Source organism: Panulirus ornatus, chromosome 31 (assembly GCF_036320965.1).
Source record: "Panulirus ornatus isolate Po-2019 chromosome 31, ASM3632096v1, whole genome shotgun sequence".
In the NCBI taxonomy this organism is placed as follows: domain Eukaryota; kingdom Metazoa; phylum Arthropoda; class Malacostraca; order Decapoda; family Palinuridae; genus Panulirus; species Panulirus ornatus.
The window spans coordinates 7,395,418-7,422,856 of record NC_092254.1 but is presented as its reverse complement, the minus strand read 5'-3'; the positions used below and the strand labels follow the sequence as shown (position 1 = coordinate 7,422,856).

General features: G+C 38.3%; 2 protein-coding genes across 8 annotated transcripts in view; both read left to right on the top strand.

The window, feature by feature from the left end:
• Nucleotides 1-646: 646 nt before the first annotated feature.
• Nucleotides 647-7,371, top strand: LOC139758792 (uncharacterized). Of its 3 annotated transcripts, none has more exons than XM_071680596.1 (3): nt 647-869; nt 3,822-4,069; nt 5,035-7,371. In XM_071680596.1, the coding sequence occupies exons 1-3, from the start codon at nt 773-775 to the stop codon at nt 5,455-5,457; spliced, it is 768 nt and encodes a 255-aa protein (XP_071536697.1). In that variant the 5' UTR covers nt 647-772; the 3' UTR covers nt 5,458-7,371. The 3 variants fall into 3 exon arrangements, with proteins under 3 accessions (XP_071536697.1, XP_071536696.1, XP_071536698.1); XM_071680595.1 differs by having other exon boundaries at nt 653-878; XM_071680597.1 differs by lacking the exon at nt 647-869 and adding an exon at nt 1,347-3,562.
• An 8,757-nt stretch (nt 7,372-16,128) lies between these two features.
• larp (La related protein) overlaps nt 16,129-27,439 on the top strand; it is a 99,184-nt gene continuing 87,873 nt past the window's right edge. For 3 of the 5 annotated variants that reach the window (XM_071680605.1, XM_071680601.1, XM_071680604.1), the window contains exon 1: nt 16,129-17,087. In XM_071680605.1, the coding sequence (XP_071536706.1) occupies nt 16,454-17,087 (634 nt within the window). In that variant the 5' untranslated portion in view covers nt 16,129-16,453. The remainder of the gene's footprint in view (nt 17,088-27,439) is intronic. The other 2 variants (XM_071680603.1, XM_071680600.1) reach the window with 1 other exon arrangement.

Genomic DNA, 27,439 nt, shown 5'->3' with positions numbered 1-27,439 from the left:
GGAATGGACTCCATTGAAGTGAGAACTTCTTTAACAAAACTAAACTGTCTCTCGTTAATTGACGATGACACTGCCTTCCCAAAAATAACTTCTCATCTGCCGTATAACATGGAGCAAACGGAGTCCTTTAACATACAGACACATTCGCCCATATACCTGTATTTACCTTTATTTCACATTCAGATACTACGCAGTGGCTTTGTTTCTAACTTCATCGCTTCTTTATCAAGCATCTTTTTATTCAGTCTTATCTCGCATATTCTCAAGTTATAGTTGCATTATTTCATCACATCAGTTTATGTTGATGTATGACGTTTAGATGATGCTTTTGTTTTGTGTACGTATTTCAAATATTACATTATTATGTATCTTATAGTATTCCATTCTACTTTTTCACTTACTCTTAAGTATTACGGTTGCTCTTTGTATTATGCATATTCATCAAGTTTTTGTTGCTCTATCACGTACGTTCATGCTGCTCCTCTCTGTTTTAATAGTGTAGCAGTCGCTCGTATCTTTAAGTATTGCATTTTCTATACGCACCTTCATCATGTAATGCATTATATCGTCGTGTTTAAGGTCTTTTCTGTATCACGTATCTTGCAGTCTCGGTACGACGTAAATTATTGGTTTAGGAAAAAAAAAAGAAGTTCGAAGCTTCAATCGGTATGAACCAGTGAAACTGGAGGTCCACGTCTCAAAAGGACCGATACCCAGACTCTCCGTGAACGACTTCACGCGGATTTGTGTACAAATACTGGATATCTAAGACATGGCGGCTTTTCAAACAGGGGAAATAGCCGCCTTCCAAACCATAGAGGTCTCGTCTGAAGGTGGATGTGCCGTTGCCTTCCCAGTCGATGACGATGGTAGGAAAGGTCAGTTAAACCTGTCTCTGAGGAAAGTCACAGAAAAACAGTGGCGAAGACTGATAATCCAAGGCCTCTCATATTCCTTGGTATTAGATGTAGATTAAATCTAAATTTTAGGAAAGACACTGAATGCGAAAAGTATGATCGTGAGGAACGGATTCAGTAAACTTTGCCTTGATGAGTTCATTTTATGAGTGATTATATGTTTCAGTTGCATAGAAGCCGGATTTGATGTGCACTTCCGTATATTATGACTAAATATTGACCATTATTGAGTTAGATATGGCATTGAAATTAGATTAATTTCTATGAATCATGGATAAAGTTTCATTGGGATGTGAATGATATTTTTGCATTAGTAGTAATACTGTGATACAGTAGATAAGAGTATAGAAATAATTTTGCAAGTATTAAGGCAGTAGTGGTGAGGGACATGAACAGTGGGGGGGGGGGGGAATATTTGGGGCCTAGAGTGACATATGATTAGATTAAGCCCGCATTAAAATTAACAGGACCTATGAAAGCCCCATTTGTCCATAGTATTTTCTGAAATGAAATTGGATTTCGTACATAAACATTTTGAAATGTATCCACATGGTATGTAGACAAACATTTATTTGAAGTGCGTTAAAGAAATCGGCGTTTTTTTTTTTTTTTATTTACTGCTTTCTAAAGCATGAAAGGACCTGCAGTTGGATGCAAAGAGTAACCATAGCATCTATATAACATACAGTTACCAGATAACAAGGTTTTGACTGCTGTGTGGGGGCGGGGGTGTTTATATAGGTTCTTTTGATTTCTAAATTGATTCAACAAGTTTTGGTTGTGAACCCCCCTGTATTTTGCTGATTCTGACTTAACTAAAAACAATTACCATATTTCTGTTGGAGAATTGGGAAATATTATCCCAGTCATTTTATACCAGTCACATCTTATTTTTGAAACGCTGAGCTGCCATTGCAAAACAGCATTATTCCACTTTCCTGAACCTTGTATAAATCTTCATTAGGAAGAGCATATAGTAAATTTAAAGAATGATAATAGTCTTTTTTATAATTCTTCCCTACATCTAATTGACATTGGAATATATTAGAATAATCCGTGGTTTATTTTTCATAAATTAAGATGGGTGTGAATGGAATAAATTTTAGTCTTTTAATAGAATTATAGTAGGGAGGGCTATGAAGATCTAAGAATTTGTTTGGGGTAATTAACATAAAATAATGTGAAACACTCCTAGATATCATGAGAATTTATGAAAATTCGCCAAGCTTCACCTGTGTAATAAGATTTACCCTAACATTTAATGTTTTTGTCTAGATATGTTTAATGTTATCAATCATGTTTTGCCACGTACTGAATGTTTTCTTGATTGTGTATGTACACTGAAATATTTTTGTATGCAGACGAATTAATACAGTGCACAAAAACTGTGTACATGAGACTATGATATTTCTCAGGTAATTGTAACATCAAAAATAAGGTAAATGTCATATGTTAGAGGAAGTATGGTGAGATTTTCATGTTCTGTTTAAAACACTGCTGAGCAAAGTTGTACTATATCCCCTGGGCTTGTGGTAAGATGATGGTGATCCATTACCATATTGGTGTCTAGCATAATATTGGTTTAAGACAGTGAAAGGAATCAGCCTTACCTAACTTCCAGCAGGAGGTTCTGTAACTTGTCCCCTGTACTCTATTTTGTCTTAGGTTAGCTTAGATGTGGCACAAGGGAAAATAAGTTCGTTGCAAAATAACTTTTTGACCCACCAACAGTACTGAATGCTTATCACCGTTTGATTGCGGACACCTATATTGTAATGTATTTACAGTTATTTTGTATGCATTAACCAGTAACCTTAAGGGTCATATATAGTATTTTGAGTAAGATTTCCTGTTTAATGTATACATTTCCACATTGTGACTTTATCAGAAACTATTACTTCAGTAGTAAATGAAAGGTACTACTTTGCAGAATACTTGATGTAATAATATTTATATATATTACAGTGTATGGAAGCTGAGAGGAGATTTGAAGATTGTCCATTTAAAAGATTGCATGCAATTGTTATAAATTTTTCTAGTACATTGAAGTAGGGTATTTACCACAGATGGGTTGTAGATATTCATTGGTATATTCCCTACATAAACTTCAACAAAACACAGTGTAGATGTGCCATTTTAGTTCTAGTGTTTCCAGAATTATAATCATGCATAGCTGTTACTAATTATATAATAGACGTTGATTTCAGTCGCCTTCTATGTGTATGTATGTATATGTGTATGTGGGTGGGTTGGGCCATTCTTTCGTCTGTTTCCTTGCGCTACCTCGCTAATGCAGGGGACAGCGACAAAGAATAATAAATATGAATGTAAATTGTTTTCAGAACAACAGATTCGTTTTGTTTACAATGATGTGTTAAGAATGATAGTTACAGGTATTCAAAGTATCAACTTGTAGCTGAATTTATAATTTATGAAATTTATCATGTATCCATATACAGTTCAGTATTTCAGTTAAATCATGAATGAAAGCTCAAGGGTCTCATACTGTTTAATTATTTTAATGAACTTTTTTGAAATTAAAGAACATGGTTTCAGAGCTTAAAAGAACATAAAAAAAGAATGTCTTCAAGAAGAATGATTAATGAAAAAGCAGCAAACCCTTCTGTCCCTCGTCTTATCACCAGGTTTATTTTCTTTACCTAATTGTTTTGTTAAAAAGTTTAGAATAAGTTGAAATGGTACTAAAATGATTTCATGGATTAAGGCTTTTAAAATTGTTGGTTGATTTTCATTGACTGAGTGTGGCTAGGAATGCAGTAGCTATTTAGTGTTTGGTCTTTGTTCTCTATAACATTATAACTTTTATTTAATATTTTTTCTTTCCTGCTTCATATCAATCTATTTTTCAATGTTTCTCATATTCTATTATTATCCTGACTGCAGAAGATGTAGAATTCAACCATGAAGCCACAATGCTTCTTATCAAATGCATCAGGAAACGGTATGCAGAGTTGATATCTAATAATCGAGCAAGACCCCAGATTTATAAGGATATATATGCAGAGATGACTATGCGAGGGTACAACTTTTCTGTGGAGAGAATTAGGCGAAAATGGAATAACCTCCTTGGAACATATAAAAGGGTCAAGAAAGAATGTTATCCAAGAAGCCCACCATGGGAATACTACCAGGTACTGTATTTATTTTAAATGTATACTGAATTTATATTATTTCAAGGAAGTTGTTTCATATTCTTAGGTGTTTAATCTGCATATTGGAAATAGTAAAAGGCAAAATTTGGCTGCATAAAGCTTGATAAGAAAATAGTATAGATGATTCAGTCATGAGATGCTGTATTGGGAACTTTTCTTTATAAATATTACATAATGTATTGTGGATAGATTATGATGAGGTATTTTAAAATGGATTATGTATGGAAGGTAATGAAAGGTGGCATACAATCAAACAGGCGAGTTGTTACAATTGCAGTAGCGTTGTAAGCGAAACATGAGTTAATGCTAGTGCTTCCTCATCGTTAATAGAGTATTAAAGATGATTGGAAGGTTCTGATTGTAATATTCCAAGAGGACGTGTGTCATGTTTATAGAACACTGCTACATATAGAAAAGGTTTTGCTATTGTAAACATACATTTTTTTTTTTACTGTTACTTGGCCATATTTCAGTCAATATCTCAAGGAATATGGCACAAAGATATGGAACCATGTGACACATATTACCAGGACCAACCGAGACCATTTTTAGCCTTCTGTAGAGATTAGAGGTCATCAGAAATTAAGATTTTAGCTACTAATCCACTATATTTCAACCAGCATTGATCAAACTTAGCACAAACATAGTTTTTAACAAGCCTGCCTTGCACAGTGGTTAAAATATCAAGTAGAAATACATAACTGCATTTGCTTACAAAATTTAAGCTCTCTAAAGTAGCAATCATTTTCCCCTCTCCCTCATTAGCACTGTATTGATGAAATAAGTCTCATCTAAAGAAAAAGATGGTTGATGGGTACTTCTGAATGGATCATCTTGCATATATGAAAATCTTTTGAGTAATGAGTATAAAGAACACTAAAAACAAAATAATTCTTTTTACAAGATTATAAGATGCATCATTATCATAATTATCCTCTAAACAGGTACTCAGTGATTTCCTTCCAGCAGACCCAGGCTGTGCACCCTCTTCAGGATCTACAACTTTTGCAAAAATTGCCCCAGCTACAGCCATTCATAACCTTAGAGAGCCAGTTGTTCCATCTTCTACATCATCCGTTGTACTTCAGCCATCTGTAACTGTGCATGTTCCATCTCCATCACTGGGTAAGGAAATTGAAAGAGGAGCAAAGCGACAAGCTATAATGGAACAATACATTGAGCAGTTGAGGGAAAAAGATTCCTTTGATGAAGACTACAGGAAAAGAAAAGAAAGGAGAGAAAGAATGAAAATTAAATCATTACAAAAGATTAGTAAGGAACTTCAGACTATAGCAAAAACACAGTGTGATATACTTAAAAAACAGGATCAGATATTAAAAGCGATAAATTCATCAAAGATTTCATGAATCTTTTAGTCCCATTAGGCACTAAAACAGTGATAGGTGTGAAAACAAATCCTGTGTTTACAGATGAGTTAGGAAAATGTAGGATTCTACCTTACTGTACATATGTTTTATGTATGTTTGTAAATGAGCTTTAAATTATTCATTAAGGTCATTTCTGCATTATTTTATGTGTGTGTGTGTGTGTGTGTATATATATATATAAAATTCATATACATATTCGAAATTTCCCACGCTAGCAAGGTAGCGTTAAGAACAGAGGACTGAGCCTTAGAGGGAAAATCCTCACTTGGCCCCATCCTCTGTTCCTTCCTTTGAAAAAAAAAAAACGAGAGGGGAAGGATTTCCAGCCCCTCGCTCCCTTCCCTATTAGTCACCTTCTATGACGTGCAGGGAACTATTCTTTCTCCCCTATCCCCAGATATATATAGATATAAATATATACATGTTAATGAATAAGGCCTATTCTTTGTCTGTTCCAGGCACTACCTTGCTGACATGCAAGGCAGTGATCAAGTATGAAAATACAGTATATGCTTTGTTTTTTCTTACATGTTGGCCATTTTCCACATTTGCAAGGGAGTGTCAGTAACAGATCATCAGCTCTTTAGCTTTGGTGAAACCAAAGCCCCCTCTTCACAGTCAGGCCCCACAGGCTTTTCCAGTTTCCCACAACTGCTTCAGATGACCTGGTTCAAGTCCATCTTCAATTCAACATTTCCTTTGTATCATATGAATTTACTTTCTTCTGTTCTCTGCTTGTTCAGGCTGTGAACCTTCAAAACATCTTTCACTTCATCCTTCCACCTCCTTGATTTTCTCCTTTTCCTTGTTCCCTCCACTTTTGATATGTATACCCTCTTTGTCATCCTCTCCTTACCCATCTTATCCATTTCTCCAAACCATTTCAGTGCACCCTCTTCAGTTCTTTCATATATGCTCCACTTACTACCACACCACTCTCATACACTCGCATTTCTTCCTGTTAACCCTCCTCACATCATATTTTCAGACATTTCATTTCCAATATATCTGCCCACTTTTTTACATTTTTGTTTAGCTGAGGCCCATGCCTCACATCCACACAGCACCAGTGGGACTATTTTGCCATGAAACATAGTCTTTGCCCTGAAATATATGGTAACCTTTCATACATTCCTTAATGTACCCCAGACCTTTACCCCCTCACCCATCCTATAACTCACTTCAGTTCCCATGGTTCCATTCGCTGCTACATCCACTCCAGTTACTTCAGCTTTTCTCCTTTCAGACTCTCACTTCAGATATCCTTATTTACCTAACTATTAAACAACGAAATTGCTTTAATTCACATTTACTCTTAGTGTTCTTTCAAATGCTCTCCCAAACTCAGACACTAGCTTCTGCAGGTTCTCACTTGAATCTGCCACTAATGCCAAGTTATCAGCAGACTACAACTGCCTTAAATCCCAGCCCCCCATACCCCCCAATGAACTACATACCTGCTTCTCTCTTCAAGACTCATGCATTAATCTCCCTCAACATACCATCCATAAACAAATTAAACTGCCGTGGTGTCATCACACACCCCTGCTGCAACCCACCATCCTCCTCTCTTTCTACTTGTTTACACGCCTTACTCTTGATAAGAAGTCTTTGTTCCTAGCAGCTTTCCTCCCATACCATATATATATATATATATGGTTTTTTTTTTAATTTTCTAAAAGAAGGAACAGAGAAGGGGGCCACGTGAGGATATTCTCTCAAAGGCCCAGTCCTCTGTTCTAAACGCTACCTCGCTAATGCGGGAAATGGCAAATAGTATTAAAGAAAAGAAAGAAAGCCCAGTCCTCTGTTCTTAACGCTACCTCGCAAATGCGGGAAATGGCAAATAGTATGAAAAAAAAATATATATATATATATATATATATATACAAATATACCTACACAGCTTTCCATGGTTTACCCCAGACGCTTCACATGCCTTGATTCAATCCACTGACAGCACGTCAACCCCGGTATACCACATCGCTCCAATTCACTCTATTCCTTGCCCTCCTTTCACCCTCCTGCATGTTCAGGCCCCGATCACACAAAATCTTTTTCACTCCATCTTTCCACCTCCAATTTGGTCTCCCTCTTCTCCTCATTCCCTCCACCTCCGACACATATATCCTCTTGGTCAATCTTTCCTCACTCATTCTCTCCATGTGACCAAACCATTTCAAAACACCCTCTTCTGCTCTCTCAACCACGCTCTTTTTATTTCCAAACATCTCTCTTACCCTTACGTTACTTACTCGATCAAACCACCTCACACCACACATTGTCCTCAAACATCTCATTTCCAGCACATCCATCCTCCTGCGCACAACTCTATCCATAGTCCACGCCTCGCAACCATACAACATTTTTGGAACCACTATTCCTTCAAACATACCCATTTTTGCTTTCCGAGATAATGTTCTCGACTTCCACACATTCTTCAAGGCTCCCAGAATTTTCGCCCCCTCCCCCACCCTATGATCCACTTCCGCTTCCATGTTTCCATCCGCTGCCAGATCCACTCCCAGATATCTAAAACACTTCACTTCCTCCAGTTTTTCTCCATTCAAACTCACCTCCCAATTGACTTGACCCTCAACCCTACTGTACCTAATAACCTTGCTCTTATTCACATTTACTCTTAACTTTCTTCTTTCACACACTTTACCAAACTCAGTCACCAGCTTCTGCAGTTTCTCACATGAATTAGCCACCAGCGCTGTATCATCAGCGAACAACAACTGACTCACTTCCCAAGCTCTCTCATCCACAACAGACTGCATACTTGCCCCTCTTTCCAAAACTCTTGCATTCACCTCCCAAACAACCCCATCCATAAACAAATTAAACAACCATGGAGACATTACACACCCCTGCCGCAAACCTACATTCACTGAGAACCAATCGCTTTCCTCTCTTCCTACACGTACACATGCCTTACATCCTCGATAAAAACTTTTCACTGCTTCTGACAACTTGCCTCCCACACCATATATTCTTAATACCTTCCACAGAGCATCTCTATCAACTCTGTAGGTTTGCGGCAGGGGTGTGTGATGTCTCCATGGTTGTTTAATTTGTTTATGGATGGGGTTGTTAGGGAGGTGAATGCAAGAGTTTTGGAAAGAGGGGCAAGTATGCAGTCTGTTGTGGATGAGAGAGCTTGGGAAGTGAGTCAGTTGTTGTTCGCTGATGATACAGCGCTGGTGGCTAATTCATGTGAGAAACTGCAGAAGCTGGTGACTGAGTTTGGTAAAGTGTGTGAAAGAAGAAAGTTAAGAGTAAATGTGAATAAGAACAAGGTTATTGGGTACAGTAGGGTTGAGGGTCAAGTCAATTGGGAGGTAAGTTTGAATGGAGAAAAACAGGAGGAAGTGAAGTGTTTTAGATATCTGGGAGTGGATTTGGCAGTGGATGGAACCATGGAAGTGAAAGTGAATCATAGGGTGGCGGAGGGGTCGAAAATTCTGGGAGCCTTGAAAAGTGTGTGGAAGTCGAGAACATTATCACGGAAAGCAAAAATGGGTATGTTTGAAGGAATAATAGTTCCATCAATGTTGTATGGTTGCGAGGCGTAGGCTATGGATAGAGTTGTGCGCAGGAGGGTGGATGTGCTGGAAATGAGATGTTTGAGGACGATATGTGGTGTGAGGTGGTTTGATCGAGTAAGTAATGTAAGGGTTAGAGAGATGTGTGGTAATAAAAAGAGTGTGGCTGAGAGAGCAGAAGAGGTTGTTTTGAAATGGTTTGGTCACATGGAGAGAATGAGTGAGGAAAGATTGACAAAGAGGATATATGTGTCAGAGGTGGAGGGAACGAGGAGAAGAGGGAGACCAAATTGGAGGTGGAAAGATGGAGTGAAAAAGATTTTGAGTGATTGGGGCCTGAACATGCAGGAGGGTGAAAGGCGTGCAAGGAATAGAGTGAATTGGAACAATGTGGTATACTGTGGTCAATGTGCTGTCAATGGATTGAAGTGTCTGGGGTAAACCATGGAAAGTTTTGTGGGGCCTGGATGTGGAAAGGGAGCTGTTGTTTTGGTGCATTATACATGACAGCTAGAGACTGAGTGTAAACGAATGTGGCACTTTATTGTTTTTCCTAGCGCTACCTCGCGGACATGCGAGGGGAGGGGGTTGTCATTTCATGTGTGGCGGGGTGGCGACGGGAATGAATAAGGGCAGACAGTATGAATTATGTACATGTGTATATATGTATATGTCTGTGTGTGTATATATATGTATACATTGAGATGTATAGGTATGTATATGTGCATGTGTGGATGTGTATGTATATACATGTGTAAGTGGGTGGGTTGGGCCATTCTTTCATCTGTTTCCTTGCACTACCTCGTTAACGCGGGAGACAGGGACAAAGTATAATAAAAATAAATATATTTATTTATTTATTTATTTTACTTTGACGCTGTCTCCTGCATTAGCGAGGTTACACTCAACAAACTTATACACTCAACCAGTTACACTCAACAAACTTATAACCTCTGTAATTTGAACATTAGTCCCCCTTGCCTAAATACATTGACACCTTACAGGCATTTCAGTAATCCTCAAGCGCCTCACTGTGAGCTGTACATACAATGAAAATCCTAACTAATCAGTCAACAACACTCATCCACTTTTCTAAAACATTCAACTGCAGATCCAGGTTTCTTTCATTAGACATACTACTTAATCCCCCCTGCTTATCTTGGTTACATCCACACACATTCAAACATCCCCAGCTTAAGCCTTTGAGGAAAAACAGCACTCTTGGCTCCTTCTGTTCCATCTTTTAGAAATTAAGATACAAGAAGGGAAGGGTTTCCAGCCTCCCACTCCCTATCTCTTGAGTTGCTTACTATGACATGCAGGGAACACGTGTATAGAATTCTCTCTCTGTCTTGTCCTTTACTGTATATATACATTGTCTTTATAAGTGCTAACCATTTCCGGCCTTAGCGAGGTAGCACCAGGAGCAGACGAAGAAGCAGAAGAATCACTTGTATATTTAATATATGTATGATGTTGCTGGACTCAGCCTGCATGAGATTACACCACAGGTGAAATGTCACTTTTGGTGAGGTTTTATCATTGCCCTGCTGTTGGAAGCAGTGCACCTATGGAGCTGCAGGAGCTCTAAAGTAACTCGAGAAACCTTTCAAGGAAGGGGTCTTAGTGCATATATAATAATGATAATAATAATGATGATAATTGTAATAATTATAGTTATAATAATAATAGTAAAAAATGATGAGTCTGGAAGCTACAGGAGCTCTCGAGAAGAGATCTAGAGAATGCACATCTAACTATATCTTTCTGAGAAATTTGTGAGTCATACTGTTATATCATGTTAGTTAGATTAAGAGAACTACCTATATACATGTCCAAGATTTCAGTATTTTTACAAAATTTTAGTATCTTTGGATAAATTATACAAATAAAAGAGTACCCCTCCCCTTTGTTTTAATTACATTCTTTAAATCATTTGGATGGGGAGCATTAATGTAGATTATTCATTATTACATGATTCCTACTCAGATGACTGTATCTTGAAAACTTCTACTTGATGTGCGGTTATGTGGCAGACACAGACTTCTCTCAGTTCAATATGCTTGCCAAAAAAAAAAAAAGGAATTGCTCTTACTAATACTGTTCTTACATATTTTGCTTTTATATATCCTTCCAACTTTCCTCAAAATGTTTGCCTTACCACCACATTACAAATCTGTGAACTAGAATCTAGAAATCTAGGCATTAATGACAGTTCAAATTCCCTGGTTAGCTATGCAGGAGTATTGAAAAGTTAGTGCAGGATATTGTTGTAACCCTGCTTGATTCATTAACCACAAACCCCTGTTCTAACTGACTTGAGTGTATCAGGATACAGTTTGGACCCCACCACTTTCGTAAATGTTTGTTACATTGCAAATTTACCTGGTATGTGGACAGGGTTGGAGGATGTAGTGAAATAGTCCATTAGTTCTGAACCACAGTCTGGGATGCTAGGTGTCAGAAGAACATGTGACAGTCTGTTATGCATAGCCTCAGTGCAATGTTACATTTTACTGAAATATGTTTTTTCTTCACACGTACACTGATGTACAATAATTTATAATGAATTCACTCTAATTTACAATAATATAATGGTGTAATGATATCTTTAATGCATTTAAATATATAAAGATATAATTAATGTCTTGCAATAAGCTCCCACTTTGTCAACTCAGCACACTTGTTTTCATGCAATTGCTGTGTTTTTATGGTACAAAGTCCTGTCTTTTTGTTTTAATCCCTGGCAAATATGACTGCTGTCAGTGTTGTATGTGGCAAGAGGTCCAGGAAACATCATCATTGCTGTAAAGCTGAATTTTATTCAGCATCAGGAGTATGGGAAAAGTAGCATGCACCTCATGCAAGCCCCATTTTCTGACCATGAGATGATTCAGGTGACTCCAGGAGACCCTGGAGCTATCAAATTCTACTCTGATTCAAAAAGCCTTTTCTGCTCTCTGAACAACAGTAATCTCAAAAGAATAAGGTAGGTGTCTGTTATAGTAATTGATATATGATATTTCATTTATTACCGTTCTTCAGAAAACATTTGGATGTAACAGACTTTGGGTCCTATGGTCCACCCTTCCCTCAATTAGTTGATTCACATGGCTGTGTATTGAACTCTTTCAAACATAGTCATCAAATGAAGACCTTACTTTTTAAGATCTGTGCCTTGGGATGAGTCTGGAACACCAGATAGGAAATTTACTGCATGTGTGACCATTATTTCCCGTGGGTGAGTCTGTCTTATGTATTAACACATTCAAGTGCTATCAGGAAGAGAGGTGAGAGTGGTTCTTGGTGAAGGTGGTTCTGCATCAAGGTGTGCAATATCTTGTTTTTTCTAATCAATTTATGGACAGGTTGATGAGGGTCATAGAAAGAGTGGCTGGTCTGTAGTCTGCTGGGGATGGGAAGGGCCTGGGAGGTATGTCTGTTGTTGTTTACTGTGACACAACTATTGTTGTAGACAAGTAAGAAAATGTTGATGCTGGTCTGTGTGAGAGGAGGAAGTTGAGAGTTTATTTGATTTACAGTGTGTAATAGATTTACCAGCGGATAGAGACAGGTTGGTTGAATGGAGATAACATAGAGGATGTGGGATCTTTTAGATACATTGAATTGGATATGGCTGCTGATGGAATCATGGGAGCTGATGTAAACCAGAGGGTGAATGAAAGGGCAAAGGTCAAGGATGCAGTGAGGAGTGAGTGGAAAAAGAGGTTACAGTCTATGCAGGCATTCGTATGTTTCATGGTATAGTTGTCCCAATGGCTATGAAGAATTGGCCCTTAATGACAAAGTACGGAAAAGGGTAGATGTGTTGAAAATTAAATATTTGAGGACAGTATGTGGTTTGAGAAGGTTTGACTAAGAAAATACAGAATAAAAGTTTGGTTGCCAGAGTTTAAGAGAGCGTGCTGAAATGGTATGGAAATATGGAGAGGTTGAGTGAGGAGAGGCTGGCCATAAGGGTATACAAATCAGAAGTGGAGGGGACAAGAAGGAGGTGACTAGTTGAAGGTGGAAGGACTTGAGTGAAAGATGTTTTTAGGGATCAAGCCCAGAACATGTAGGAGAGTGTGAGACATGCACTGAACAGAGTGAATATAAATGACATACTAGCAGCAGGCTGAATTAGGGTATACATAAAGCAGTCAGAGAAACCACAGGAAGAGTCCATTAGATTTGGCTGTAGACAGGGGAGTCTGCTTTTATTCATTGCTTTATGCATGACAGCTAGACAGCGATGTGAACAAATGAGCCCAGTTTTCATCTGTTCCATGCACTACCTCTATGTGGGAAATGAAAGAAATATGAATAATAATAATGATAAAAATACTGAAAAAATAATGATAAACTGTGTATTGAAAATGGTGTTCATTATCACCTAATTTTAATTACCTAATTGTACTGTTACTAGCATCTGCCTGCTTGAGTTTACACAATGAGTGGAAAATCATCTTTGGAAAGGCTGAATTATTGGGAATAGTCTCTTACTCCAAAGGGGCAGGCAACCCCCTGCTTCTAGAGGCAGTGAGGCCATGCTTAAAGAAGAGTCTTGGGCGACATCAGGACCCTTTCATAGAAATTGGTTCTGGATTAATTAATAGATAAATGAATAATGTTTAGAAAGGAGATTTTATGGTTGTTGAGCCCCATCTCACGAACATTCTCTGCTTTTATACTTCTTACATTTAAATATGCTGTTTGCATTAACTATACCTTCAGTCATTTAATTCCATTCATCTGCTACTCTTATACCATAGATGCATTTTTATATATATTTTTAATAAGATTTTTGCCTAATTAATTTTGTCATGTCCTGTGTATTTGCCTGTAAGTCTGTTTAAGTTACATTTGCCTGAGAAATGCCATAATTACCCTAAGCTAAGCCATTGGGTTACAGTGATATTGCCATAGCAATGAAATGAAGAAAAGTAAGGTTGTAGGGACATAAAGGTGTGAAGACGAGTGTCTTAAGTGAATATAACCAATGCATTGAAGGTAAAGGGTATAGGATGTAAAGAAGGTTAATGAGAATAGGTATGTAGTGAGGATGAGAGAGAGTTCGAAGATAAAGGTCTTGTGAAGGTATTGTGAAGTTGAAGCTGTAGTGTAGAAGATGGTGTTGAGAAGGGAAATGAAAGTGAATGTAATGGTGAAGTAAACGTGAAATTTAGTGAAGATGAGGGTGTAGGTAAGATGGCCTTTGATCAGCCCCAAAGGAAAGGTAGTAAGTATAGTTGAGAGTGGTTTTCAACACTGAAATTAATAACACAATTGTCAAAATACTTCCAGGAAACATGCATATACAATGGAAACGTTTATGAGGACCAAGGAGTACAAGGGCCCATCTTTGTACCCTGGGGTGGACCAAGTAGACACTGGCTGAAAAAGTCTTCAAACCATGGAATTAAGACTTCGAAGCTCAGTGTTGTTAACTTTATCAATGTATTACGGTTGATTAAGTCAAAAACCATGGAAGTCCGTGAAGAAGAGAGCCACAGAGGCCCTTCGTTTCTCTTGGTTGCGATGATAACGAAGTTGATGCTGACAATTGGTACTAAAAGATCTTCATGTAGCAGACTTGACAGCCTGTAGAATTAGAAAGGTCTAGTTAAGCTCAGTTATCAATATGAAGCTTTTAAAGAGTATGTTGTTGGGGAATAGAGTAATGGTAATGAGGCACAATTCATTAAGAAATTATGGGTTTACTGACTTTGGTACTCTAGAGACGTGAAGCCTCCAAGAAGCAAGTTTATTTTGACAGATGATGGAGCAAAGGGTTTAGGCTAGCTCAGAGAACTCTGCACAGTTTCATGGGTAAGTCATTCTGTGTGGTAAAGGCTGTAACCGTCTGGAGACCTCAAATTGATTCAGGAAGGTAAGCTGTGGAATGGGTGATATTAAGATGGGACAGGTTGTCAGATTATAGCATACACATTACACAGTAGTGTATCATACACAATATTACCTTCGTATTCCGACGGCGAAATATCCAGGTCTCTAACTTGTCTGACTCGTCTGAAAAACTTGGGATCTACAGTATTCACTTTCTCTTCACACTTCCTATGCTCGTACGAGTTTGAAGTACGAAAATGTTACATCCAAATTAGTTACAAGGTAAAGCCTAAGTTGCAATATAAAGTACTTCAGCAATGCATAACATAAAAGCAGCCAAATTGGTGGATAATTAATAAAGAAAAAAACAGCATCAAATAAGAGATAAAAGAAAGAAAACAAGAAACACGATTATCATTTCTTTACATACAATAGAGCATTGTTTAAATTGATATGTATGAAATGCTTATATTTATTCAGAATTTGAATTTCACCGTGGTGTTTTTTGTATACAATAAATCTCTGTTCCCCATGATCTGACGATATGACCATGCTTTTTGTGATATATATATATATATATATATATATATATATATATATATATATATATATATATATATATCTTCCATGTATATCAAAGAAGCATAAAGGTAGGTACGTCAATTCAGCTGTACTTCGGGAGGTCTTGCCTTTGCAACGGCACCTCCCTTTTTTTGTTGATGTATCAAATTTACGGTACTGTCTGTAGTTATTTTAAATGTTTCTAGTCATGTTGTCTTTTTTCCTATCTTGTTACCTAAAATTTCTCATTAGTTCTTTTTACTGTTCGTATATTTTCATTTCTAGACCGGAGTTGTCTGATCATCTTATTTTGTTTTTATAATGTACGGTTGTCGTAATTCCGGTGCCCTTCCTTCTCTTATTGCGGTCACCGTAGAATATACATTTGTAAATCATCCTAATCTGCCCCACCGAAGTCGCATCTTTTATCGCCACCGGAGAATCTATTTCTATTATTTAATAGTAAAAAAAAAATTAGTAACTAATGTTTCATTCATCTATGAAAATAGAATATCGGATTTATAGACTTTACTAGAAACGTAGACGATTTCCGCACAGCATGTGCCATTTGACGTGTTCGATCTTCTTTTCGGAACACAAACAAGCCCAGTTCTAAGAGCAGCGAAGGTATACATAAGGTATCTATTTCACGCATATTTCACTAGAATCTCTTTACACATGAAAATGATTTATTATATTTTGATTTGAATACGAAAATACAAGTGGAGGAAAATATTTGACAATGCAGCTGTAGGTGTAACGGAAGCAATATTATCTCGTTTCCCACTGCGTCCGCCACAGCTCCACCATGCTTTCGTGAATGTTGTTCCCAGTACGCATGTGGGTGGTTGATGGATTTAGCTCTATATTTTAATCGATGTGGGCTTGCTAGCCTTGATAATGACTTTATGACACAGGTCAGTGACTAGTGTATTGAAATAGCGAAGAGGATTGTTGAATCATCCTTTGATTCGCAGTACTGAAGTGTAAATATTGTTGGGTATCTTCGTGGGAATATGGCGACGCAGACAGACGATTGCAGTGCCAGTGGTCATGTATCAAAAGAAAAGATTGGGACGTCATCATGGGCTGGCATTGTTGGTGGAGGGAAAAATGACAATCTTGGGGACAATACCAAGCTTGCTACAGATAAAAAGGAGGTGAATGATGAAACATGTGAGGTGGCAGCTGGTGCAGGTGAGGCCAAGTCTGCTGTCACTGGGATGACTGGCACCTCTGAAGCTCATGAGAACGTCTTGGACCCAGAAGAGTTGGCTCAGTTCACCGAAATCCGCACGAGGAAGGATCGTATTAAGAAGAGAGACAGTGGCCGTGGTGGGAAGAAGGACAGACGTGGAGGACGGAGAGAATATGTCGATTGGGATCCTCGTAACTTTCATAGGGGTGAGGGCAGTTTCAGGGGCCGATGGAAACGACCTGTTAGGGAAACTACTGCCAGACTAACAAACGGACCGATAGAGGGTGAGGAAGAAGTTGTGGAAGAAGCAGAGCTCCACACTGAACCAGAGATTGAGGAAGAGAAGGTTCTGTATGTGCCCGCCCCAGCACCCATTGTAAACATATGGGAAAAACGTCGGAGTGTGCCAGTACCTGTAGCCGTTCCTGATGCTTCAGATCCTCCAGTTGGTGGTAAGTATTACCACTAATATGTCAAGAGTTTAGAATTTAGATGTGCATTACTTCACTAGTTTCTCATATTTGTTTTTCCAAACATTTTATATTGGTAGAATATGTCCATTTTTTAATATTATTTTTGTGATCCTCTTCTCAGTGTGAAAATTTAATGTATCAGAAGATGGAAGTTATTTTCAATTAGATTTTGATGAAGTGATACCAGTGGATTCGATACACTTTTTAGACTTGCTATTGAGAGTGGGTCTTTATCTTTTGCTCCTTCTACTCCAACAGTTGAGGTTTCCACAAAATGGGCAGGTTTTTGATTTATAGAGAAATTGTTGGGCAAAACCTCACTATTCCAGATACCCAAAGAGCAAGAAAAATGACTTGATACTACGTGCATCACAATCTGTTAATTGGAACAGGAGGGATGTTTTTGTCATATCTAAGTAATTATTGAAAGATTTGCACGAGGACATTTGTAAATGACATTCCAGTGGACAGCTGTAATAAAATATCCAGCTGATGCTTTGATCAAAATCTGTAGAGCATGATTCATTTGTGTAAAGTGATTCACAAAGTAAAGAAATCTGTATGATAAAGATACAACTTGGCTGCAGGGGCCACCAGTATGTAATTTTCCATGTTATTAATGAGATGTCGTTCATTGGTTGAATTCATGAATCGTAAAATTCAAAGGGTAAATGCTGTTGAATCTGTGTCTTGCAATTAAACCCATTGGTGGGGTAAATGTTACATACTTCATGCACATTGAAGGCAGTGTTTCATAATGTACTATTAAGATAATTTGTTCTTGGGACTAGATTATCGAAAACATAATTTTTTTGATGAGTTATATTCTTTTAACCTGATGAGTCATTGTTTACATGTGCTACACAGTCTTTACTTATGCTCCACCATTATCAGGGGTATGAAGTACTTCATGCATATTTCAGGCATAGCGAGTGAGTTTTGGTATGGTTTTGTTATAAACTGATCGTTACCTGTAGTTTTGCTTCAGAAATATTTGCTATGTTGTAAGAGTGGTGCAGAAAAAAGATTTACTATGTAGCTTAAGGTTGCAGCTATCCCTCAGGTACCCCTAATATGGCCAAATATGCTTATGGTATTTTTACAGTTTACTCCCCACAGAAGTTACAAGATATATTTATAAATTAATTTTCTCCCATAATCATTTGCAAGTTGAATGTTATATATCATAGTTCTGAAAAATAGGTCTGTCAGTTGCATGTAACAGAAATTTCAGAACTTCTGTGGGGCATAAACGGTAAAAATTTCCACATGTCACACACCGGTTTTCATTTTCATGTGTTAATGTCTAAACGCATAAGTTCATAAACAGTCGTGTTCATATAATGTGTTGTTTAATATTGATTCATAAAAAGATGGGTATTTTTTTTCTATGCGCCACAGAAGGTACAAAATATTTTTATAGATATTTCCATTAATTTTTGTTTTGCAAGCTGGATATATATATATATATATATATTCTTTTAAACTTCGCCATTTCCCGCGTTAGCGAGGTAGCGTTAAGAACAGAGGACTGGGCCTTTTTTGGAATATCCTCACCTGGTCCCCTCTGTTCCTTCTTTTGGAAAATTAAAAAAAAACAAAACGAGAGTGGAGGATTTCCAGCCCCCCGCTCCTTCCCCTTTTAGTCGCCTTCTATGACACGCAGAGAATACGTGGGAAGTATTCTTAATCCCCTATCCCCAGGGATAATATTTTTTTTTTTTTTTTTTTTTTTTATACCTCGTCGCTGTCTCCCGCGGTTGCGAGGTAGCGCAAGGAAACAGACGAAAGAAATGGCCCAACCCCCCCCCCATACACATGTACATACACACGTCCACACACGCAAATATACATACCTACACAGCTTTCCATGGTTTACCCCTGACGCTTCACATGCCTTGATTCAATCCACTGACAGCACGTCAACCCCTGTATACCACATCGCTCCAATTTACTCTATTCCTTGCCCTCCTTTCACCCTCCTGCATGTTCAGGCCCCGATCACACAAAATCCTTTTCACTCCATCTTTCCACCTCCAATTTGGTCTCCCTCTTCTCCTCGTTCCCTCCACCTCCGACACATATATCCTCTTGGTCAATCTTTCCTCACTCATTCTCTCCATGTGCCCAAACCATTTCAAAACACCCTCTTCTGCTCTCTCAACCACGCTCTTTTTAATTCCACACATCTCTCTTACCCTTACGTTACTTACTCGATCAAACCACCTCACACCACACATTGTCCTCAAACATCTCATTTCCAGCACATCCATCCTCCTGCGCACAACTCTATCCATAGCCCACGCCTCGCAACCATACAACATTGTTGGAACCACTATTCCTTCAAACATACCCATTTTTGCTTTCCGAGATAATGTTCTCGACTTCCACACATTTTTCAAGGCTCCCAAAATTTTCACCCCCTCCCCCACCCTATGATCCACTTCCGCTTCCATGGTTCCATCCGCTGACAGATCCACTCCCAGATATCTAAAACACTTCACTTCCTCCAGTTTTTCTCCATTCAAACTCACCTCCCAATTGACTTGACCCTCAACCCTACTGTACCTAATAACCTTGCTCTTATTCACATTTACTCTTAACTTTCTTCTTCCACACACTTTACCAAACTCCGTCACCAGCTTCTGCAGTTTCTCACATGAATCCGCCACCAGCGCTGTATCATCAGCGAACAACAACTGACACTTCCCAAGCTCTCTCATCCCCAACAGACTTCATACTTGCCCCTCTTTCCAAGACTCTTGCATTTACCTCCCTAACAACCCCACCCATATATATATATATATATATATATATATATATATATATATATATATTTCTTTATTTATTTATTATACTTTGTCACTGTCTCCTGCATTAGCAAGGTACCGCAAGGAAACAGACGAAAGAATGGCCCAACCCACCCACATAGACATGTATATACATACACTTCAACACACGCACATATACATACCTATACATCTCAACGTATACATATATATATACACACACTGACATATACATATATACACATGTACATAATTCATACTGTCTGCCTTTATTCATTCCCTTCGCCACCCCGCCACACATAAAATGACAACCCCCTCCCCCCGCATGTGTGGGAGGTAGCGCTAGGAAAAGACAATTAAGGCCACATTCGTTCACACTCAGTCTTTAGCTGTCATGTATAATGCACCAAAATCACAGCTCCCTTTCCATATTTAAGCCCCACAGAACTTTCCATGGTTTACCCCAGACGCTTCACATGCACTGGTTCAGTCCATTGACAGCACGTTGACCCCGATATACCACATCATTCCATTTCACTCTATTCCTTGCACGCCTTTTACCCTCGTGCATGTTGAGGCCCTGATCACTCAAAATCTTTTTCACTCCATCCTCCAGTTTGGTCTCCCACTTATCCTCATTCCCTCCACCTCTGACACATATATCCTCTTTGTTAATCTTTCCTCTCTCATTCTCTCCGTGTGACCAAACCATTTCAAAACACCCTCTTCTGCTCTCTCAACCACATTCTTTTTATTACCACACATCTCTCTTACCCTTTCATTACTTACTCGATCAAACCACCCCACACCACATATTGTCCTCAAACATCTTATTTCCAGCACATCCACCCTCCTCAGCACAACTCTCTCGATAGCCCACGCCTCGCAACCATATAACATTGTAGGAACCACTACAAAGATATATATATATATATATATATATATATATACATACATTGGAAAGGATCACAATTTTGCACGGATCAAGATATTCCTATGAGTCCACGGAGAAAATGAAACACGAAAAGTCCCCATGTGCACTTTCGTGTAATAATCACATCATCAGGGGAGACACAAGAGAGAAATATAACAGTCAGTTGATATACATCGAAGAGACAAAGCTAGGACGCCATTTGGTAAACATGTGATTGTCCAAAACTTGTTTTGTGTTTAGAAAAAAACTGGTGATTGGAAATACCTGGTATGTGTATGTGATTAAGGGAGATGGTCAGTGTGCATTATTAGATTACATTTAACTTGATGGGCATGTAAAAAGATACTTTTGGATGTAAATGTGCTGAGAGGGACAGCTGTTGGTATGTCTGATCACTAGCTTATGGAAGTGAGGGTGAAGATTTGATGAGGTTTTTGAAAAAGAGAAGGCATTTTGAGAAAAGAGAATGGTGAGGATAAGTGAGCTTGGAAAGGAAACGTGAAGAAACGCTAGGAGAAATTTAGATATTAGTGTAGAATGGCAGAAGGTGAGAGCAAATGAAGTGTAGGGCATAAATGAGGAATGGCAGGTATTTAGGGAAGCAGTGATGACTTTTGCAAGAGATGCATGTGGCATGCAAAAGATGAGAGATGGGCAGATTAGAAAGGGTAGTGAGTGGTGGGATGAAGAAGTGAAGTTGGTAGTGAAAGAAAAAAGATGGGTGTTTGGTCAGAACTTGCAAGGAAGCAGTGCATATGATTAGATCTACAAGAGAAAGTTAAAAGAGATCAAGAGGATGGTGAAGGAGTTGAAATAGAGGGAAAATGAGAGTTGGGTTTAAAGAGAATCATTAAACTTTATGGAGAATGAAAAGATGTTTTGGAAGGAGTTAATTGATTTGTGAAAGACAAGAACATATGGGAATATCAGTGAAGGGGGGGAAGTGATAGATAGTGGAGTGAGTAATTTGAAGGATTGATAGATGTCTTTGATGATAGAAGGCAGATATAGGGTCTTTTGGTTAGTGTGGTGTGCAAAGTGAGAGAGCCATGGAGAGTGATTTGGTGAAAGCCCTGTGGAAATGAAATGTGGCAAGATGGCAATGTTATTGCAATTGAATTTATTAAGAAACGGGATGAATGTGTTGTTGATTGATTGATAAGGATATTCAATGTATGTATGGATAATGGTGAAGTTCCCGAGGATTAGCAGAATGCTTGTAGAGCTCCATTTTGTAAAGGCAAAAGAAATAAAGGTCAATGTTCAAACTACATAGGCAGAAGTTTGTTAGAGTATACCTGATGAATTGTATGGAGGGTATTGATTTAGAGGGTGACGGTATGTGCAGGGCATCGGATTGAGGAGGAACAGTGTGGTTAAAGAAGTGGTTGAAGATGTGTGGATCAAGTGTTTGCTTTGAAGGATGTGTGAGAAATACTTAGAAAAACAGGTGGATTTTTATTTGGCATTTATGGATTTGGAGAAGGCATATATGATAGGGTAGATAGAGATGCTTTGTAGAAGGTCTGAAGACTATATGGTGTGGGAGGTAAGTACTAGAAACTCTTGAGAAATTTTTATATAAAGTGTAAGGCATGTATACGAGTAGGAAGAGAGAAGAGTGAGGGGTTCCCAGGGGAGATTGGTCTCCGGCAGGCGTGTGATGTTACCATGGTTGTTTAAGATTTTTTATGGATTGGGTGGTGAGGGAGGTAAATGCAAGTCTTAGAGAGAGGGGTTAGTATGCAGTCTGTTAGGTATGAGAGGGCCTGGGAAGTGTCAGTTTTTGCTGATGATGCAGCACTGGTGGCTGATTCGAGTGAGAAATTGTAGAAGTCAGTGACTGTGTTTGGAAAAGTGTGTGAAAAGAGAAAGGTGAGAATAAGTGTGAATAAAAGCAAGGGTATTATGTTCAGCAGGGTTGAGGGACAAGTTGGTTGGAATGTAAGTTTGAAAGAAAAAAATTACAGGAGGTAAAGTGTTATAGATGTCTGGGAGTGGACTTGGCAGTGAATTGAACCATGGAAGCAGGAGTGGGTCATAGGGTGGGGGAGAGGGGTGAAGGTTCTGGGAGCAATGAAAAATGCTTGGAAAGAGAGCCAACATTATTTCGAGGAGCAAAAGTGGGTATATTTGAAGAAATAGTTTTTCCAATAATATTATATTGTTGCGAGACATGGGCTATTGATATGTTTGCACAGAGGAGGGTGGATGTGTTGGAATGTTTTAGGACAATATGCAGTGTGATGTGGTTTGATGGAGTAAGTAGTAAAAGGGTAAGAGAGATGTGTGGAAATAAAAAGAGTGTGATAGAGAGAGCAGAAGAGGGTGTTGAAATGGTTTGGACATAGGGAGAGGAGGAGTTGAGTGAGGAAAGGTTGACAAAGAGTATATATGTATATATATATATATATATATATATATATATATATATATATATATATATATATATATATAGGAAGAGGAGGAGTTGAGTGAGGAAAGGTTGACAAAGAGGATATATATTATTATGTATTTTTATTTTGCTTTGTCGCTGTCTCCCGCGTTTGTTCCCAGAGGTAGAGGGAACAAGGAGAAACAGGAGACCAAATAAGTGATGGATGGATGGAGTGAAAAAGATTTTTAGCAATCAGAGCCTGAACATGCTGGAGGGTGAATGGCATGCACAGAATAGAGTGAATTGGAACAAAGTGGTATAGTGGGGTCAACATGTTATAAATGGCCTGAACCAAGGCATGTGAAAGGTCCGGGATAAACCATTGAAAGGTCTTTGGGGCTAGATGTGAAAGAGAGCTATGTTTTTGGTGCATTACACATGACAGCTCGTGTGGATGTGAGCGTATGTGGCCATCTTTGTCTGTATCCTGGTGCTACCTGGCTGACACGAGGTGGCAGTGTTGTTTCCTGTGGGGTAGTTTGGTGCCAGGAATGGATGAAGGTGAGCAAGTATGTACGTGTATGTATATATATATATATATATATATATATATATATATATATATATATATATATATATATATATATCTTGATTGGTCTTGATTTGGACATTTAAGTTGTCCATACCATTTTCCAAAATGACTTGAAAATTAAGGTTGAACTTTGTTTTTAGGGAAAGTTAGGTGATGTTTTTGTAGTTATTGTTTTTAGCTCTGCTTCACAAAAGACTCTCTCTCTCTCTCTCTCTCTCTCTCTCTCTCTCTCTCTCTCTCTCTCTCTCTGTATGTGCGCACATTATGTGCTCAGAATGCACGATCAGGTGGCTGCTTCCTGCATTACCTCATCAGTGCCTTGCCTCATCTGACCCTGTAGAACCAAAACATGGATCTAAAGTACTTCTGGAACTTTGTCAGTTCCAAGCCCAGATGTCTGCAGATAGTGATCACAGCCAATGATAGGTGACAAAGTAATTACATGTAAGTGTGACATTGTTTGAAAATGTATGAGGAAGCAGACAAGGTCTTTTGTGGACATTGTACAAGATTTCTCTTTCATTTTCCTTGATCATCTTTGTTGCTGTCATTACTGATATATTTATTATAGTTGGATAAGAAAGGATCCCAGTCATGTTTCAACAGCCGTAAAGCCTATTATTCAGTTTTAAGTTGTGTTATATATCACAGTTAATAAGGCTATGGCATAAAGTTCATTTTAATACAAGTCATGACAAGAAATGTGGAACTCTTAAAGACAGTGGATAGACTTATGAATAAGTAAGGAGTGTCTAGATATGTGAAATCTTGTGATGCATGCTTTAATTAGGTTATAGGTTTTGTTTAGATTTATATTCATTGATGTTGGACGAATGACAAAGATGGCTTTGAAATCCTCATGCTGAACATTTGAATGATGTACTGCACAGAATCATGAGATCTTGTGTGAACTCTGTCCTGGTTCCTGAATCTGCAGAAATTAGGAACTAATTTTGAGTTTGTGCCTCTCCCAAATAGATACTAATACCTGGTAATTAATGAATATCTCATGGTTGGATGATTGCCATTGATATCTTGTAAGCTGAATTCAAGAAAGATTATGGCTTACCCTTCCTATTTTAAGCATTATAGTTACTCATAAGTTTTTGTCAAAAAGCATCTGGAGCCGTAACCCTTAAACTCGGGACTTAAGTTTCCTTTCCTACCCAGTGATTATCAAGTGTTTCTGGTTTAGGAAATGTCTTTATTCTTACAATTTCAAAGATAGTCATATAGCAATGAAAATATCAATTTAGAATTGTACTTTGTCCGCTATTATTACTTTGAAACTGTTTAGAAGTTTAGTAGATATCTCAGCACAACATGCTAAAAAGTGCAGGAGTAAGGCCTGAGTGTCAAGTGAGTAGCCACTGTGCATATTTTGTCATGTATTTTAACTACACTGAAAAATTTGATGTTGATTGTTTTATCATACAGAAGTTCATTTATTTGGATGCTCATTTTCTAGGATTATGATGTGTTCTCTTAGGAAATCTCTTACCAGTGTAAGAACTGTTTTGAAAATGTGAAATTTCCTTTTTCACTCTTGAAATTGGTCATCTATCTATCTATAACTCTGACAGCTGTTCCAATTGGAACTCCATCAAAGGGGTGGCCACAGCAACAGAGTCTCCATAATTAAAGAACTCCAGTGAAGCTTCTTTGCTAGTGGTAGTTATCTAAGAGAGGAAAAATATGGGGTTAGGCAATAGATAAGTAATGTGAGATACCAATATGTATAAAACCATAAAGATAACTTGCCTTTTTTAATGCTACAGATGTCTTGTGGTTTCTGCCACTGGTGAAATTCCATCGTAATCAGAAAATGTACTCCACTTAACTGTGCCATGGATCATTGGTTCGGAAGGTAAACAGTGAGTTAACATACCTATAGAGATATAGGAATCTGACCTGGTGTAGGAAAAATTATATTCTATCCTTATATCATCTATCTATCTATATATCCGATGCCTGTTCCTATTGGAACTCCTCAAAGGGGTGGCTATGAAAAACATCAGTTTCCTTAACTAAAGAACTCTAGTGCTACTAATTTAATTAGCCTTTAGTGCTTCACCCTCAACACACTTAACTGGCAGAAGGAAACTTCAGCATAGTGTTTGCAGAGGCTCATACCTAATGTTCCTGATGACAACTACTACTCTAATGCTCCTTCATACTACTTCCACATAATGTTTCTACTTAATGCTCCTGCCACAATGTCCTTACCTAACACTTTTATCTACTGCTCCTACCATTTTGCCAAAAGGCAGGGCTAGCGCATAGTGCTCACCCCAGGGAAATCTAGAGTTATGAAGAATGAGCTATGTGAGTCAAGTGTTGTCAAGTGCACATATGACAAGGAGAGATTATATGTTTGTAGGCAGAATGCCAGTAGTCCACATGTTAGTGAGGCAGAAAGAAAAGACATCTTCTTGAGTCAGAGGAGTGCAACTTGACAACCACTAAAATGCTGGCTCTGTATGCATATGTCACTAACTCTCCTGATACCCAGGTGGGCAGGACTGGTAATGTACCTCCCTGGTCATTGGCTGCCTACCAACTGCTACCCATTTGCATCATTTTAGGAATGTCAGCCCATTCAGCACATATGTAAAACGTGGATTTTGGATTCAATTGATACAATGCATGGCAGCATTCTGTAAAATGTATCAGTAGTAAAGGAAATTAGGCATTTGTAGACCCCGTAGTCAGGTTTTCTTGCATTATAGCATCAGTTGGTTTCTGTACCGACTTTCAAACCAAATAAAGCTCATACATTTACCTCGTAGTTTGTTTATATGATTTTACATCATTGGGCTGACTGCACAGTGCTGTGGCATTGCCAGTGTTGTGTGAGAAGTGCATGTATGCATGGCATGGATATAGTCTGTAGTCATGGAGTACTACACTATTTAAGCTGCAGTATACTGTAATTTGCTTGTGTTTTGCCCCTTGCATCATGCCACCAAAGCTTCTATTAAGTCCTACTGGTATGAGTGGGTGTGAAGAAGTGTAATGCTATCAACACTTAGATTAAGATTGATGTGCTTAAATGTTTTGAGAGAGGTGGATAAGCCGTTAGAGTCAGTGAGTCTACTTTATGAACTATTTGTGATAGAGCAGTGAAGATCTAGGAGAGTGCCATGGGTGGAACATTAGTCAGTGCATCTAAGACCTTGTATTCCCGAAGGCTGATTATGTACAGAATGGAATGAATGATGAGCGCATGGATTGAACAACAAACTCATGAAAATATTTCTGTCAGCATGCTTTTGATAGAAGCAAAGGGTCAGATTATATATGATGACCCAACAGTGGAAAAGCAGGCAGTGAAGACATCAAGCAAGTCCTGGTTGGTTCGCAAGTTTTACCACAACATCAAGATGACTGGTGAGACTGCTGCTGCATAGTTCATTATGCCTAGAACTTCATAGGAATCCTCAAGACCACTGTCTAGGAAGGCAGTTATTCTAAGCAGATCTTTAACGTAGATGAGACCTTATTATTTTGGAGAGAATGCCTTCAAGAATGTACATTTTCCATGAACAGAAGACTGCACCAGTATACAGAGTTATTTTCTGTTTTTATTGATATAATTCATTGTACAGGATGTATATTATGATATTTTGTATTTCCTTG